The sequence below is a fragment of the Ictalurus punctatus genome, chromosome 26 (genome assembly GCF_001660625.3).
Source record: "Ictalurus punctatus breed USDA103 chromosome 26, Coco_2.0, whole genome shotgun sequence".
Taxonomy (NCBI): domain Eukaryota; kingdom Metazoa; phylum Chordata; class Actinopteri; order Siluriformes; family Ictaluridae; genus Ictalurus; species Ictalurus punctatus.
The window spans coordinates 20,457,122-20,477,637 of record NC_030441.2 but is presented as its reverse complement, the minus strand read 5'-3'; the positions used below and the strand labels follow the sequence as shown (position 1 = coordinate 20,477,637).

Sequence of the window (20,516 nt, the reverse complement as noted above, 5' to 3'; positions counted from 1 at the left end):
CTGAACACACACACACACCTACTACACTACTGAACACACACACACACCTACTACACTACTGAACACACACACGCCTACTACACTACTGAACACACACACACACCTACTACACTACTGAACACACACCTACTACACAACTGAACACACACACCTACTACACTACTGAACACACACACACACCTACTACACTACTGAACACACACACACCTACTACACTACTGAACACACACACACCTACTACACTACTGAACACACACACACACCTACTACACTACTGAACACACACACGCCTACTACACTACTGAACACACACACACACCTACTACACTACTGAACACACACACACACACACACACCTACTACACTACTGAACACCCACACACGCCTACTACACTACTGAATACACACACACACACACCTACTACACTACTGAACACACACACACACACACACACACACCTACTACACTACTGAACACACACACACACACACACACACACCTACTACACTACTGAACACCCACACACGCCTACTACACTACTGAACACACACACACACACCTACTACACTACTGAACACACACACACACCACCTACTACACTACTGAACACACACACACACACACACACACACACCTACTACACTACTGAACACACACACACACACCTACTACACTACTGAACACACACACACCTACTACACTACTGAACACACACACACCTACTACACTACTGAACACACACACACACACACTTACTACACTACTGAACACACACACACCTACTACACTACTGAACACACACACACCTACTACATTACTGAACACACACACACACACCTACTACACTACTGAACACACACACACCTACTACACTACTGAACACACACACACACACACTTACTACACTACTGAACACACACACACCTACTACACTACTGAACACACACACACACCTACTACACTACTGAACACACACACCTACTACACTACTGAACACACACACACCTACTACACTACTGAACACACACACACCTACTACATTACTGAACACACACACACACCTACTACACTACTGAACACAGACACACCTACTACACTACTGAACACACACACACACACCTACTACACTACTGAACACACACACACCTACTACACTACTGAATACACACACACACACCTACTACATTACTGAACACACACACACACCTACTACACTACTGAATACACACACACACACCTACTACACTACTGAACACACACACACCCCTACTACACTACTGTACACACACACACACCTACTACACTACTGAACACACACACACACCTACTACACTACTGAACACACACACACCTACTACACTACTGAACACACACACCTACTACACTACTGAACACACACACACCTACTACACTACTGAACACACACACACCTACTACATTACTGAACACACACACACACACTTACTACACTACTGAACACACACACACACCTACTACACTACTGAACACACACACACCTACTACACTACTGAACACACACACCTACTACACTACTGAACACACACACACCTACTACACTACTGAACACACACACACCTACTACATTACTGAACACACACACACACCTACTACACTACTGAACACACACACACCTACTACACTACTGAACACACACACGTCCTCCCACTACACTACTGAACACACACACACGTCCTCCCATTGCACTACTGAACACACACACACACGTCCTCCCACTACACTACTGAACACACACACCTACTACACAACTGAACACATATAGCACGTTATAAGATGCTCCTAATGGTTTCTGTTTAATGCTGTAAACAGTAAATGTAAACTGGAAGTTAGTTTTCTGAATAGTGTGTGTGTGTGTGTGTGTGTGTGTGTGTGTGTGTGTGTGTGTGTGTGTGTGTGTGTCTGTTAGGGTCACGCTCAAGTCCAACAAAGAGGCAGCAGATTGTGTTTTTGTGCTGACGGACATTTTCTTCGTCTCCACAGCAGCTTCAATGTAGCGGGTCAGAGGTCACTGCAAGGTTCAGAGGTCACCGTCTAGGCATAAAGGCCCAGGAGGCGGTGAATCCTAGTGCAACAAAGACACACTCCTGCACAGTGACATTCACACACTCGCTTTCCCAGACGCCCCTGCATACTTAACACACTGAACTGAACACAGCAAGACTGCTGCTTTAACTTTCCTCCTGAGTATATATAATCCAATCTACAATCCAATCTACAGTTTCACTGTTTGATTTTTATCTTAAACCTGGTTTATTTTTACACTTTTAAATGTGCAAAGTTAGAATCAGGTACACCAGGCAGGTTACACCATAAGCACAAGGCACATGTACATGTAAGTGAAGGTGTGAATATAAGACGGTCTCAGTGTAATGTACTCATATTCATGTGGATGAATTCAGCACTTCTGAAGCATTCTCCACAGTCTGATTGCTCACACAGGTGAAAATCAGGACAGGAAAAGTCTGAGACAGTATTCTCTGAACATGTGTGTAATCTGGACTCTGGACTGGTATGGAATTAAATTTGTGCCAAAAGTATTGAATGTAACTTTTCATGAAATGAATAAAAACATACAAAGAGAAAGAACAGAAACACTCAGAAAAGTAACCTAGACATCTTTAATAGCATAAATTTCACCTGTGGGTGGGGCTTAACAGTGCTTTACTCTCATTGGCTAGTGAGATTTGGATGGACAACTACCTGACCTGGAAGTAGAGACTTCAGGGTCATGTATTTTGGAGAGCGTCCTGGATGCGGTTCTCGGTACAGTTATAATGTTTGTACTTTGTGCTGGAAATGACTTACTTACTGAGGTTTGGGTCTCATACCACTATATTGTTGAGATGAGCTCTCAGGAGCGTCATCATCATCATCATCATCATCACAATCACCATCACCATCACCATCACCATCCTCCTCAGCTGGACACTCGAGCTGTCGATCCAAATCTCAATAGCCAGTGAGAGTAAATCGCTGTTAAGCCCCGCCCACACGTGAGATTTGTGCCATAATGGCGAGCGCAAACTTGCGGAGCGTAAACGAACTCTGACAGCACGTGCATAAACCATGATTAGCGAAAATGAAGCTTAGCAAACTGTTAACGAAGAACGCTGTTTATTTGAAGACCAGGTTACATTTCTACCTAGAGATGTCATGATGGAAATGTGATGAATTTCACTGTTCTCACTATCATGAAAACAACCAAATACTTTATATATATATATATATATATATATATATATATATATATATATATATATATATATATATATATATAATCAGTTCAGAAATCTGCTTCACACTTCCTGCGTGTGATAATATCGTTTTATCTTTCTGAGCATGTCCTTAACTGTTTTGGATCGTTGCATTGTAACAGTACAGAAACATTTATATTAAAGAAAACCTCTTCCCATGCAGAATGGGGGCACAAACTTCTGTACATTTGCAACTTTATGAATGAAACAATAAAATGTCACTCATTATTATTATTAGTATTAGTATTTTGAATGGAGTGTGTGTGTGTGTGTGTGTGTGTGTGTGTGTGTGTGTGTGTGCAAAATACATCCAGACTCATTAAAGCGGTTTTTAACCGGAAACTCGCGCAGTAAAAACACAAACACAAGAGCGCGCGCTGTCTTTGATCTCAGCGTTTGTTTGTTTGTGTTTAAAACTGTTTTAAACAGTAGTTTTGACTCGCACGTGACATCTGTGATGGTCCGTGTGAGTATCGGGGTGAGGGAGGGGGGTGTTGAATCAACACACTCACAAACACACACACACACACACACACGCACGCACGCACGCGTGACCGCGCGTGTGTGTGACCGTCGGATGTGGCACTGTTTGTTGTAGCACGTGCGCGAGTTTTGGGATTAACCAATGCGGAAGTGAAATCTGTTTCAATTTGTTTATTTGTTTTTCCTTTGTGATGACGTGTGTGAGCAGTTGCGCGCTCGTGCGTGTTTGGCGCTTCCTCCTCCTCCTCCTCCTCTTCCCTGTGTTAGGGCTTGCGGCCGGCGGCGCGGAGCATGCTGGAGTCTGTCCCAACTTTCTGAACCCTCACCTGTGGGTGGACGCGCAGAGCACGTGCGAGAGGGAGTGCAACACCGACCAGGTGAAGTGCAGTTCACTCTTTCATTAAAGAGACATGAATAAATTTACATATATAATGCATAAATGGAGTGTTTATAATGTGCTGATTGGATGAATTACTGATGGTTATAATATTATAATTAGTACAGTGTTATTACTGCAGGTCTGTTTGTACATCCCACCCTTACATCACTGATTAATGACGTCATATTTACAGAAATATATTACATTAATTACCTTATTCATTATTAATAGCAGGGGTGTAGCCAGAACTTTTTCTCAGGGGTGGCCAGGTAAGTCCCAGTGATTTCATTTTCCCCCAACTGACTATGACACCCCTGCTGAAAAAAAACAAACAACAACAAAAAAAACAATCGAAAGCTATTAAAGAATTTCTACAGGTTCCCACTACAAATACCATTAAAATCATTAAAAATACAGTGTGGTTTGGGCCATATTCTATTAGGATTTATTGGTATTGGTTTCCACTAGACATAAACATGCCACAAATAGAACCCAATACATTACCAGTAGAGACCCACAAAGAGCATTATAATTTCAATTAAAACCAATACAATTCCCATGACAACCATTAGAATTTCTGTAATGATTTCTGTTGGGTTTTTTTTTTATCAGCAGGGATGCTGTAACAAAAGCAAATTCTACAAAATATATAGATCACAAATGTACACAAGAAATGTAAATTTACCAACGCCATAAAAAAAGAAGGGGCTAATGTAATAATTTCAGAATAAAATGTTTTATAAGCTTATTTGAATAGGGACAGTACAAAAACACGATGGAAATATGTATTGCACATAGAGAGTATAGCATGAGCTAATTTGCATCTCGAGTCCCTAGAAAGGCTTTTCTAAAATAAATAAATAAATAAATAAAATTTAAAAAACCTTGCTTATCATAGAATAAAGCTTTTAGCTAATGTGGCACATCATTTATACATACATACAAATACATACCTCAATAATCTGTACTTATTTTAAGGATATTTCCAACCCTGGCAACATGAATAACTAATTAAAACAAACCTTTATTAAATTTAAATATGCGTACAGCTCTGGTTTATTTTAAACCAATGTAAAAGAGTTTATATCACATACTGCTTTAAGCTCATTGAGAGTCCTTTACAGAAAAGGTTCTTAGCCCTTGTGTAGTTCTACGCTGTATCGTCCTGTCTCCTTATCAGTTTACACAGAACAGATTGCCTTATTCTGCAAGCATTTAGAAATAAATTTTTTTTACAAATTTTACAAAAATTTGTAAAAGTAAGCATATTCCATTAAAAAAAAAGACAATGATGCCATCGATTCGGCGTTTTATCTGTTATTTTAAACGCCCGATTGTACAACATCTCAAGTTTTTTAGTTAAGAAATCACTTGTTTGAGTCCAAACTGTAACACAGCAGTACGAACTGCGGGACAAGATCTTCGCATGCATGAAAAGATGAGCTTCCTCAAGTGTGATATACTGTCTAATAAGTTTAAAACAATTTAGGTTAATCCTTACCATTTTTGAAAGCTTTTTATATGTTTATCAAATTTAACAACGCCTAAAAAATTAAACTCCTCTACTTCCTCTATTTCCTCATTTTTTGCTTTCCTATTAGAGAAGCACATAAAACTGTTTTCTTAACATTTAAAGTAAGATGATTTTCCTGGAGCCATGTCGATATCCTTTCCATTTGTTCAGATAAAATGGCAGCAACCTTGGCAGGTGACTTAGCAGATGTATAAATTACTGTATCATCAGCATGAAGCTGACATTCAACATCTGGACAACAACATGGAAAATCATTTATAAACAAACTAAAAAGCAATGGGCCTAAGATTGAACCTTGAGGTAAGCCCATGTTGTTTCTCATAAACAATGATTTTGTATCCTTAATTTTTACACACTGCTCTCTTAAATCTAAACACGAGGCAAAGCACTCAACTGAATGTTTACTAAAATTAAATGCAGTTAATTTAGATACAAGAATAGTGTGTTAACTGTATCAAATGCCTTTTTTAGGTCCATGAACACTGCTCCCCTCACATGTCCCTGAACTAAAAAATGCCTAGCCTTTTCCAAAGAATAGCAAATAGCTTTTTCTGTGGAATGCTGAGGTCTAAAACCTAATTGATGTTGATGAATCAGGTCATTACTAAATGACAAAACGCTTAATAAAGTCAGCAAACAAAAACATCTTCTGGAACTCTGAGTAAACAAAAGGAACACAAGTCTTTCAGAGAAGAGCAAAAACACTGGTGTAGACAGTCACTGCCCGGGAATGTCTGCGTTATAAGCTGTATCTGCAAACATCAAATATGTATATACACAATTATCAATATCAATTTGATACAATCCTTATTCTTCATTATTTATATATTTAGATGCTAATGATGCAAATTTGGTATTGATTTTTTTTATTTTTATGTTTGCAGGTAGAACTTATGCAGTGACTGACTACACGAGTGTTTCTGCTCTTCACTGATTCTGACCTGATTTATTTCTGTAGTCTCTCCACATGCTCCTTCTCTCCATCTATCTCTGCTTCCGCCTTCTCTCTGTTAGCACCAGACATTTCCCCTTCCTCTTCCCCCTCTGTAGTATTCATTTCCCCTTCCACTTCCTCCTCTGTAGTATTCATTTCCCCTTCCTCTTCCTCCTCTGTAGTATTCATTTCCCCTTCCACTTCCCCCTCTGTAGTATTCATTTCCCCTTCCACTTCCCCCTCTGTAGTATTCATTTCCGCTTCCACTTCCTCCTCTGTAGTATTCATTTCCCCTTCCTCTTCCCCCTCTGTAGTATTCATTTCCCCTTCCTCTTCCCCCTCTGTAGTATTCATTTCCCCTTCCACTTCCTCCTCTGTAGTATTCATTTCCCCTTCCTCTTCCTCCTCTGTAGTATTCATTTCCCCTTCCACTTCCCCCTCTGTAGTATTCATTTCCCCTTCCACTTCCCCCTCTGTAGTGTTCATTTCTGCTTCCACTTCCTCCTCTGTAGTATTCATTTCCCCTTCCACTTCCTCCTCTGTAGTATTCATTTCCCCTTCCACTTCCCCCTCTGTAGTATTCATTTCCGCTTCCACTTCCCCCTCTGTAGTATTCATTTCCCCTTCCACTTCCCCCTCTGTAGTATTCATTTCCCCTTCCACTTCCCCCTCTGTAGTGTTCATTTCCCCTTCCACTTCCCCCTCTGTAGTATTCATTTCCCCTTCCACTTCCCCCTCTGTAGTGTTCATTTCCCCTTCCACTTCCCCCTCTGTAGTATTCATTTCCCCTTCCACTTCCTCCTCTGTAGTATTCATTTCCCCTTCCACTTCCCCCTCTGTAGTATTCATTTCCCCTTCCTCTTCCCTCTCTGTAGTATTCATTTCCCCTTCCACTTCCCCCTCTGTAGTATTCATTTCCCCTTCCTCTTCCCTCTCTGTAGTATTCATTTCCCCTGTCCCTCTGTCATTTTCAGTTTAGCTGATACTGGTCCTCTTGGTAAAAACGAATGTATCTTCCGATCTTCTCCTGCTTTCCTTTTCATTCTCGCTACAGTTCAGAGAAACACACGCCTATCAAGAAACACTTTTATAATTATTCGGTTGAAAAGCTACTTCCAAAAACAGTGACAAATTCATAATGTAAGTGTATGTGGTAACATTATTATTATTTTTTAAATAGCTAGCTAGTGGTTGCAGTAACTTTAGCTAACATTAGCTAAGTTATGTGAATAATAGGAAGCTAATATTTGTTTCTCATGATGAAACATCGCAGCACCTCAACTTTAACAAACTTTCTCGAACAGGTCTAGGTAAATAACACTGACTACGTTTACATGGACAGCAGTAATCTAATTATTGATCTTATTGTGAATAAAACAGTATTGTGATTACGGTGTTTACATGAGTCACGTTTAGAATATTCCTTTCATGTTCCTGGTTTACATGTTATAGAACATAGAGCGATTAACAGCACACGTCATTACGTCACCGCGCCACGTCATCCGACGTCCCTCCAGAATTTCACGTATCGACATACAGTTGGTCTTCGTTATGGGACCGTATACAGTTTGGGGTGTTTTTATTTTTAATTTTTACGAACACTTCAAGTGTAGTTGATTATTAGTCATGCTGTACACGCTAATAAACGGCTGCTTGAAGTCATGGGCTGCGTCCCAAACCGTGTACTTACCTACTATATAATAGCTGAGATACATGTATTTCTCCTACTTTATAGCAAGTAAGTACGCGGTTTGGGACGCAGCCATGTTCTCATGTTTGGAGTTAAACGGTTGAGCACTGCCATGTGTACGTGTCCTGTCGCACAATGCGGTGAAAACTCCCACACGATGTTAATAATATGATTAAGGTGTGTACATGTCTGTAATACACGTCGATAATGTGACTAAAACAGGAATACTCCACGTCTTAATTCCATTTGTGTTTACTTCAGGTATGATTTTAATCGGATTAAGGTAATTAAAAATTGCTGTTTACATGCTAGTTTCTTAATCAGAGTATCGTCTTAATCGGGTTAATATTGGATTATTGTTGTCCATGTATGGGTTTAACTGCTACAGAGTCACGCAGAGTGTGTTATCTCAAGTCAAGTGCTTTTCACCCACATACAGCTGGTAAAATACACAGTAAAAGGAAACAACGTTCCTACATAAACAACACATTAACCACATCAGATGACACAGATGTAATGGAAACCCTACACATTCTACACAAAGTGCACATGCAAACGTGAAAACACCACAGGACAGTAAAGTACTACTAAAACAGGAGCATGGGTGCAGTAAGAGCAGCTCCGACCAGTACACGGGTCTAGTGTGGAAGAGTGTAATATAACAGGAAGTGCAAATGAGTAACAATATAATAAATAATGCTGTGAATGTAAACATAACATACTGTGACATAGTATACAGCAGATTAGCTCATACCATATATGGACATCGCAGTTATTGCAGGTAAAGTGTATAACAGTGACAAGAAATTAAATATGATATTTTTCTTTTTTAATTTTTATATCTGTGCTTCTGCTCATATCATGTTCACGTTCTCATATAGACATTTACACGTCTTGTTCTCCTGCTCAGCATCAGAGGATGTTTCTGTTTCAACCCCATGTCCCCCTCACACTGACTGTGAGCTAGCGTGTGGCAGGACTGAGACCCACAGCCAATAAGACACCAGTATTTCCTCGTAATTTCCTGTAACCCTGTCCGATGGGGTTCTGCACTTATGGCGTTCTTTACTGATTGGGTTCTTTACTAATGGGGTTATTGACTGATGTAGATTATAGATTATAGGAGGAGTCTCCAGTGTGAGCGCTTTGTCAGAGGTAAAGCTGCAGCTTTATGTTTTCAGGACAGAGGAGCTTATGCTTCCGGATATCAGATAGCAGAGTGTTAACCTTGAGACTTCTCATCTTATCTCAGATCTGCGCCTCACACCCTCTGTCTGATACAGATCAGTGCTCTGATGTGAACTTATGCATAAGCACCTTTCTGCTAGTAATTTAATACATCTCTAACACACACACACACACACACACACACACACACACACACATACAAACTGTTTCTTTATTATTTGCAGTGTATTGAATATTGAAAAATGCTAATCTGTATGTGTGTGTGTGTGTGTGTGTGTGTGTGGGTTACAGGACTGTGCTATCTTTGAAAAATGTTGCACGAATGTGTGTGGTCTGCTCAGCTGTGTGGCGGCTCGTTTCTCAGATGATTCGTTCCCACCCCTTGCTGCTCCTGATGGCCAACCAGGTACAAATGTGTCCTCTGTGGGTGGGGCCAGCTGCGATGACTTTGTGTGCAGCCAGCAGGGGGCGGAGTGTGTGATGTGGGCGGGTCAGCCAGTGTGTAAGTGTCAGGATCGTTGTGAGAGCGAGCCCAGCTTCACCTGTGCCTCTGACGGCTTGACGTACTTCAACCGGTGTTACATGGACGCTGAGGCATGTGTTCAGGGCGTGACACTCACTGTGGTCACATGCCGATATCACCTGTATGCAAGCCCCACCCCATCAGACACCACAGTCCCACCCACGCCCACTTCCTCTGCCCCTTTTCCTCCTACTCTCTACTCCAACCCCCAGCACCGGATTGTTTACCTGGGTGGAACTGTTAGCTTCCACTGCGATGTGATTGGACAGCCAAAGCCTGATGTCACGTGGGAAAAGCAATCAGAGCATCAGATCATGCGGCCAGATCAGATGTATGGTAACGTTGTAATCACCAACATCGGACAGCTCGTAGTGTACAATGCTCAGGTGCTTGACACGGGAATCTACACCTGTGTTGCACGCAATTCATTCGGAGTTCTGCGTGCTGATTACCCTCTTTCAGTCATTCGGCGTGATGAACGTGATGTCTTTGAAGACTCTGAAGCGAGAATGGATATTCCTGAGCAGCTGTTTTCTCCGTCTGACTGTTTGGTGAGTGTAGAACGGGGAGAGTGTGGTGAGAGCCATGTGGACTGGCATTACGATGCCGTGGTTGGCTCCTGCCAGCCCTTCACACACGGAGGGTGTCTACGTGGGAGGAACAGATTTGAGACGTACGAGGACTGTCGGACCTCCTGTGAGCGTGAGGAGATGGCTGTGTGCAACCTTCCAGCCGTCCAAGGCCCCTGCAGGAACTGGGAGCCCCGTTGGGCTTACAATGCCGTCACCAAGCTATGCCAGGCCTTTGTCTATGGAGGTTGCCGTGGGAACAGCAACAACTTTCGGACCAGGACAGAGTGCCAGGCGAGCTGCCCACATCAGAGGTCACGACAATGTAGGAGCTGCAGGCCGAAGGGCAGGTTGGTGCCGAGTCTGTGCCGCAGCGACTTTGTCATCGTTGGCCGTCTCACAGAGCTGATCGAGGACCTGAACTCGGGAATTGCACGCTTTAGCCTGGAGCAGGTACTATGGGATGAGAAGATGGGTCTGAAGCTGTTCAAGGCCCGATATCTGGAGGTCACACTGGTCCGCATGGACTGGAGCTGCCCATGTCCCAACATCACCATGCAGGAAGAGGGCCCCCTGCTGGTGATGGGGGAAGTGCAGGAAGGCATGGCCATGGTGCTGCCTGACAGCTATGTGAGACCCATGTCGGACCGCAGGGTGAAGAAAGTCCAGGATGTTCTGGCCAAGAAGACTTGTGAGATGCTGCAGAGGTTTCAGGACTGAGCCTGTGTGTGCTAACTTTCTTAAACCCTTCACTGGATCTTTACATTTGCTGATATTGCATTTCTAAAACATCACACTAAGCTTTATGGAGTAATGACTATGTAACTGAAACATTATTCCAACTGCTCTGCCTCCTGTGTTGTTCAGGTGTTCATCTTAATCTTTTATGAATAGTCTGTCTTTCTCTGTGAAGGACAATATGGAGGATGTCTGGCTTAGAAAATAACTGTACAGATTTTAATCTTCTTATCTTGGGGCTACATAGGCAGCCAGATACCAAGTGATTTGTTCTTGAGGTGTGTTATGCATTATAATGTACATAATATGTTTCTCTGATTCTCTCAGCTTTATATATGTGTTTAAGTTGACTTCAATTCTTCATTACAATAAAAACAGTAACATAAACAGTAACTACAGCAGGTGTAGGAGAACCACATACACAATAAAGACCGTGATGTATATTAGTAATATATACTATATACATGTTTAGTGTTTTAAATCTTTAATACGAGATGTAGTATATAACCCTGTGTTTACAATAGCAAGTGAGTAGTGGTCTGTACACACCCAACAATAAGAACAGTAGTGGTCACCACACACTTAAAAATGAGAGCTGTAGTTGTTAATACACACCCAGAAGTGAGAACTGTAGTGGTCAGTACACACCCAGAAGAGACCGACTGCAAGCAACACTTGAGAGACTTGTTAGTGTGCTAGTGTGAATGTAGAGTTTTGCAGTGTGTATGGAAATTAGGAACCGGAGATAAAGTATTCTTTGCCCGTCTGGTTTTGAAACTTTATATTTTTTTACCTGACAGACTACCATGATTTATTCTGATGTGTGTGATTGTGACATGGTGCCATTGTGTGTGTAAACTCACACAGAGACTGTTCAGAGTCAGAGCAGTGTTATATATCACTTTACACACAAAGCTCAAAATAAAACTTGAGTTTTTGATATGAGTGCATCACTTGTGAGAATTCTCATATTCTTAATATTATTATTGTTATTATTATTATTATTATTATTATTATTATTATTATTATTATTATTATTATCATCATTATTATTTTTTTAAAATTATTTTTTAAATTATTATTATTGTTATTATTATGGGGCAGTGGTGGCTCAGTGGTTAAAGGCTCTGGGTTACTGATCAGAAGGTCGGGGGTTCAAGCCCCAGCACTGCCAAGCTGCCACTGTTGGGCCCTTGAGCAAGACGCTTAACCCTCAACTGCTCAGCGGTATAAGTGAGATAAATGTAAGTCACTCTGGATAAAGGTGTCTGACAAACACCGTAAATGTAATGTAATGTAATGTAATGTATTATTACATTCACAGATGTGCTACAATTGTTGCATAAGGAATCACATGAAAGCAGAAAGCAGAGCCATAACTATAGGCAAAAGGATTCAATAAAGATTTGTAGTTTCAGAAATTTGCCAGTCCGTTATGGGAGACTGGTTTTGAATATCAGAGTTCCTTTGATAACGTTTGTTCAGACAGATCTCCAGATGATGGAGGAGGAGAAGGAGCAAAATGGCAGTTAGAAATAAGCATTTTAGGATGGAATTGTTACTTTTGACCTGTGGGTGGCACTGTAATGAAATTTGCTTCAGGACATGGTCCTGAAGATGGTAACTGAGGCTATCACCTTTTGTCAGTGATGGCTCTTGGTGCCCCTGTCCCATTCTTTGAATTGGTGGCCGTTGTTCATGATTATCAATACATGAGTTAAGTGTAAATTCAGTGCCCTTGGTGTGGACTTTTCTTTATCTCTATGATAATGAAGTTGTCTGAGTTATATAGCTATGCTGATTGGATTAGGACTGGGGAAACTCCAGAACCTGGAGCGGGTTCCTAGAACTGTTTACTTCCTTTGCATACATTGTTTAAGGTCGTCAGCTGCGTGATTGGTCTCCACCTCTAAGCACTGCCCCCTAAAATGTATATAAAACTACAGTGTATAGCTCACTGCTTTAGACTTGATGACTGCAGTGTAAGACAGCGTGTTCTGACCTGTAGACTGATGCTCCTGATGTTCTACAGCAAAGAATCCTGCTGAAGCTTCACCCGGCTCTCCTGGTCTTCTTGTCTGAGTTTGTAATGAACATGATGAAATGACTGCATTACACTTGAGGGGAGTCAGATGTTGGTTAGGGTGTGAGGTTTAGCGAGGCATGTTTGGGCGACGGCTCTGTAAAATCGGCAGGTTTCAGTATGAGAACACACACTGCAGAAATAAAAGTAAAGACATACAGACAGAAACAGACAGAACGGAAATTGCTTTATGGGACTGTTTCTGCTTCTCGTTTTCACTCTGTGTGTGTGGGTGTGTGAGTGTGAGTGTGAGTGTGAGACTGTGAGTGCATGTCTCAGAGTGTGATAAGGGGAGGAGTGTGATGGAAATTATGCATCATGTGCAGTATCTGTGCAAATGTGTGAATGTGTGTGTGCCTAGCTCTGTGTGTGTGTGCGTGTGTGTAAATATGTGGTTTGGTAGTTCAGTGGTTAAGATGAGCGAGGCCTGTAACCTCTAACTGCTCAGATGTATAAATGAGATGAATCTCGCTCTGGATAAGAGCGTTTACCAAATGCCCTAAATGTGTGTGCATGCAGTTTCTCTGTGTGTTACATGTGCTTACAATGTAGGGAACATACACCCTTCTATTACCACATCTTCCTGTAAACACACACACACACACACCCACAAACACACACACACCTGCTCGTAAACCACTGCAGTAATAGGTTAACTTTCAGTTTAGGGTCAGTCAGGGGTCATGCTACTTGAACACTTTGTGATTATGGTTTTATTTTATTTTGAAATTATAGCTGGAATTGTTTCACCCCGAACTGTAATAAGAACAATAAGTGTCTCGTCTCTGCTCTCTACCACTGCTTGTGAAGGTTGTGAATGGAGCCTCATCATATGACCATGTGACACAAACACAAACATCTGGCTTCGTAGAAAACACGCTCCACTAGAACCTCACTCCTGCTGTGGCCATTTTATTAGATACAAGACTTTTATCACCGAGGAGACGTGTACAAACATTATTACACATGTCCCTGTGATCACCTGATACGGTCCAAATAGAGCTGAACACACACTAACAAAAACACACACTAACACCAACACACTAATACACACCAACACACACTAACACCAACACACTAATACACACCAACACACACTAACACACTAACAAAAACACACACTAACACCAACACACTAATACACACCAACACACACTAACACCAACACACTAATACACACCAACACACACTAACACCAACACACTAATACACACCAACACACACTAACACCAACACACACTAATACACACCAATTCACTAATACACACCAACACACACAAACACCAACACACACTAATACACACCAACACACACCAACACACACTAACACCAACACACTAATACACACCAACACACACTAACACCAACACACACTAACACCAACACACTAATACACACCAACACACACTAACACCAACACACTAATACACACCAACACACACTAACAAAAACACACACTAACACCAACACACTAATACACACCAACACACACTAACACCAACACACTAATACACACCAACACACACTAACACACTAACAAAAACACACACTAACACCAACACACTAATACACACCAACACACACTAACACCAACACACTAATACACACCAACACACACTAACACCAACACACTAATACACACCAACACACACTAACACCAACACACACTAATACACACCAATTCACTAATACACACCAACACACACAAACACCAACACACACTAATACACACCAACACACACCAACACACACTAACACCAACACACTAATACACACCAACACACACTAACACCAACACACACTAACACCAACACACTAATACACACCAACACACACTAACACCAACACACTAATACACACCAACACACACTAACACCAACACACTAATACACACCAACACACACTAACAAAAACACACACTAACACCAACACACTAATACACACCAACACACACTAACACCAACACACTAATACACACCAACACACACTAACAAAAACACACACTAACACCAACACACTAATACACACCAACACACACTAACAAAAACACACACTAACACCAACACACTAATACACACCAACACACACTAACACCAACACACTAATACACACCAACACACACCAACACACTAATACACACCAACACACACTAACACCAACACACACCAACACACACCAACACACACTAACACCAACACACACCAACACACACTAACACCAACACACACCAACACACACTAATACACACCAACACACACCAACACACACCAACACACACTAACACCAACACACTAATACACACCAACACACTAACACCAACACACACTAATACACACCAACACACACCAACACACACTAACACCAACACACACTAATACACACCAACACACACCAACACACTAATACACACCAACACACACTAACACCAACACACTAATACACACCAACACACTAATACACACCAACACACACTAATACACACCAACACACTAATACACACCAACACACACCAACACACACTAACACCAACACACTAATACACACCAACACACACCAACACACACTAATACACACCAACACACACTAATGCACACCAACACACACCAACACACACTAATACACACCAACACACACCAACACACACTAACACCAACACACTAATACACACCAACACACACCAACACACACTAATACACACCAACACACACTAACACCAACACACACCAACACACTAATACACACCAACACACACTAACACCAACACACACCAACACACACTAATACACACCAACACACACTAATGCACACCAACACACACCAACACACACTAATACACACCAACACACACCAACACACACTAACACCAACACACTAATACACACCAACACACACCAACACACACTAATACACACCAACACACACTAACACCAACACACACCAACACACTAATACACACCAACACACACTAACACCAACACACACCAACACACTAATACACACCAACACACACTAACACCAACACACACCAACACACACCAACACACACTAACACCAACACACACCAACACACACCAACACACACTAACACCAACACACACCAACACACACTAACACCAACACACACCAACACACACTAATACACACCAACACACACCAACACACACTAACACCAACACACTAATACACACCAACACACTAACACCAACACACACTAATACACACCAACACACACCAACACACACTAACACCAACACACACTAATACACACCAACACACACTAACACCAACACACACTAATACACACCAACACACACCAACACACTAATACACACCAACACACACTAACACCAACACACTAATACACACCAACACACTAATACACACCAACACACTAATACACACCAACACACACCAACACACACTAACACCAACACACTAATACACACCAACACACACCAACACACACTAACACCAACACACTAATACACACCAACACACCAACACACACCAACACACACTAATACACACCAACACACCAACACACACTAATACACACCAACACACACTAACACCAACACACTAATACACACCAACACACACCAACACACACTAACACCAACACACACTAACACCAACACACTAATACACACCAACACACACCAACACACACCAACACACACTAATACACACCAACACACACTAACACCAACACACATAATACACACCAACACACACTAATACACACCAACACACACCAACACACACTAACACCAACACACACTAATACACACCAACACACACTAACACCAACACACACCAACACACACTAACACCAACACACACTAATACACACCAACACACACCAACACACTAATACACACCAACACACACTAACACCAACACACACTAATACACACCAACACACACTAACACCAACACACTAATACACACCAACACACACCAACACACACCAACACACACTAATACACACCAACACACACTAACACCAACACACACTAATACACACCAACACACACTAACACACACTAATACACACCAATACACGCCAACAGACACTAACACTAATACACACCAACACACACCAACACACACTAACACCAACACATACTAATACACACCAACACACACCAACACACACTAACACCAACACACACTAATACACACCAACACACACTAATACACACCAACACACACCAACACACACTAACACCAACACACACTAATACACACCAACACACACCAACACACACTAACACCAACACAGACCAACACACACCAACACACACCAACACACACCAATACACACCAACACACACTAACACCAACACACACTAATACACACCAACACACACCAACACACACTAACACCAACACACACTAATACACACCAACACACACTAACACCAACACACACTAACACACTCTAACACACACTAACACACTCTAACACACTCTAACACACTCTAACACACACTAACACACTCTAACACACACTAACACACAAACACACACTAACACACACTAACACACTAACACATACTAACACACACTAACACACTCTAACACACACTAACACACACTAACACACTCTAACACACACGAACACACTCTAACACACTCTAACTCACACTAACACACACTAACACACTCTAACACACACTAACACACTAACACACACTAACACACTCTAACACACACTAACACACTCTAACACACACTAACACACACTAACACACTCTAACACACACTAACACACACTAACACACTCTAACACACACTAACACACACTAACACACACTAACACACACTAACACACACTAACACACTCTAACACACACTAACACACTCTAGCACACTCTAACACACTCTAGCACACACTAACACACTCTAACACACACTAACACACTCTAACACACTCTAACACACACTAACACACACTAACACACTCTAACACACACTAACACACTCTAACACACACTAACACACTCTAACACACTCTAACACACACTAACACACTCTAACACACACTCTAACACACACTAACACACACTAACACACTCTAACACACACTAACACACTCTAACACACTCTAACACACACTAACACACACTAACACACTCTAACACACACTAACACACACTAACACACTCTAACACACACTAACACACTCTAACACACTCTAACACACACTAACACACTCTAACACACACTAACACACTCTAACACACACTAACACACACTAACACACTCTAACACACACTAACACACACTAACACACTCTAACACACACTAACACACTCTAACACACTCTAACACACACGAACACACTCTAACACACTCTAACACACTCTAACACACTCTAACACACACTAACACACTCTAACACACTCTAACACACTCTAACACACACTAACACACTCTAACACACACTAACACACACTAACACACTCTAACACACACTAACACACACTAACACACTCTAACACACACTAACACACACTAACACACTCTAACACACACTAACACACACTAACACGCTCTAACACGCACTAACACGCACTAACACGCTCTAACACGCACTAACACGCACTAACACGCTCTAACACGCACTAACACGCACTAACACGCTCTAACACACACTAACACACTCTAGCACACACTAACACACTCTAACACACACTAACACACTCTAACACACACGAACACACTCTAACACACTCTAACACACTCTAACACACTCTAACACACACTAACACACACTAACACACTCTAACACACACTAACACACTCTAACACACTCTAACACACACTAACACACTAACACACTCTAACACACACTAACACACACTAACACACTCTAGCACACACGAACACACTGTAACACACTGCACAAGTTATGTAGTTGGATAACAACAACATGAGTTTGGGATGTGAGTGTGAGTGAGTGTGTGTGTGCGTGTGTGTGTGTGTGTGTGTGTGCGTGTGTGTGTGTGTGTGTGAAATTATTGGTTTATTTTCAAACTTTACGTAGAAGCAGTTATATTACAGCACAGGGGTGTAGTGAAAATTTCACTTCCTATTTTTGACTCTGACTTGTCACCTTTACACACACACACACACACACACACACACACAACCACATGCACACTCCTGCGCAGAGGACGAACAGAGACAGAGACAGAGAGAGAGCGAGAGAGAGATCAGTGGGTTCTTGAAGTTCTGGAGGATGGAGTTGTTCTTCCTGCTGCTCTGTGGTGAGAAGTTTTTTTATTCTTCTTTTAAATTGACGGCTGTTTTTATTTTAATCAAAATGTTCACTTTGTGTAATTACTGTCTTAATCCCGGGTTCATCTGAAATTCCACTTCCTGATAGAATCATCATCACACACACACACACACACACACACACACTCTAACACACACACTAACACACACACAGACACACACACTAACACACACACACACACACACACACACACACACACACACACACACACACACACTCTAACACACACACACACACACACACACACACACACACACACACACACACACACACATACACACTAACACACACAGGAAATTAAAATAAATGTTAAGTCCTCATGTTGAGATTTATCCTCTTTAACTTTGTGGTTGTTTATAAGAAGTGAAGGACGTCTGAGGAACAAAACTAAAGGAACCTGAAATGAGAAAAGAGAAAACAGGAAGAGTGTAACTGTGCGTTCCATACTGAGCCGTTTCTTCAGATAAACTCCTCTCTGTCTGTGGGTTTGAGGTTTTCAAACATTCATCCTTTATTTCCTGCATCAACAGCAGAATATTACACAATGTCTGCACAAAAAAGCAGGAATTTAATTATAATGATAATAATACATAAATGTTAATAGAATAATGTTAAAATAATAATAATAATAATAATAATAATAATAATAATAGTTTAGTCTAATAATAAATGTTTAGTCTTCAGGTTAAGGCTCCTTTCCTCTTAAACTTTGTGGTTACATAAAGATGACAGTCAGAAGGATTTAAGCTCGGTGATGTGACTCGTGATAAAAAGAACTTGAACACTTTCTCTGA

At 41.4% G+C, this 20,516-nt stretch overlaps 2 protein-coding genes across 3 annotated transcripts in view; both read left to right on the top strand.

Moving 5' to 3' along the window:
* Positions 1 to 3,786: 3,786 nt before the first annotated feature.
* Positions 3,787 to 12,275, top strand: wfikkn1 (WAP, follistatin/kazal, immunoglobulin, kunitz and netrin domain containing 1). Of its 2 annotated transcripts, none has more exons than XM_017457637.3 (2): positions 3,787 to 4,154; positions 9,794 to 12,275. In XM_017457637.3, the coding sequence occupies exons 1-2, from the start codon at positions 3,969 to 3,971 to the stop codon at positions 11,312 to 11,314; spliced, it is 1,707 nt and encodes a 568-aa protein (XP_017313126.1). In that variant the 5' UTR covers positions 3,787 to 3,968; the 3' UTR covers positions 11,315 to 12,275. The 2 variants fall into 2 exon arrangements, with proteins under 2 accessions (XP_017313126.1, XP_017313127.1); XM_017457638.3 differs by lacking the exon at positions 3,787 to 4,154 and adding an exon at positions 9,350 to 9,641.
* Positions 12,276 to 19,554: 7,279 nt separating this feature from the next.
* Positions 19,555 to 20,516, top strand: part of zmp:0000001082 (integrin alpha-D) — a 46,602-nt gene continuing 45,640 nt past the window's right edge. Inside the window, exon 1 of the mRNA XM_017457768.3 lies at positions 19,555 to 19,690. Coding sequence (XP_017313257.1) covers positions 19,663 to 19,690 — 28 coding nt within the window. The 5' untranslated portion in view covers positions 19,555 to 19,662. The remainder of the gene's footprint in view (positions 19,691 to 20,516) is intronic.

Excerpts from the sequence above, each read along its gene's own strand:
- wfikkn1 (XM_017457637.3), top strand. The coding sequence starts at position 3,969 with ATGACGTGTGTGAGCAGTTGCGCGCTCGTGCGTGTTTGGCGCTTCCTC. Across the intron at positions 4,155-9,793 it reads GGGAGTGCAACACCGACCAG|GACTGTGCTATCTTTGAAAA; the intron begins GTGAAGTGCAGT and ends TGTGGGTTACAG.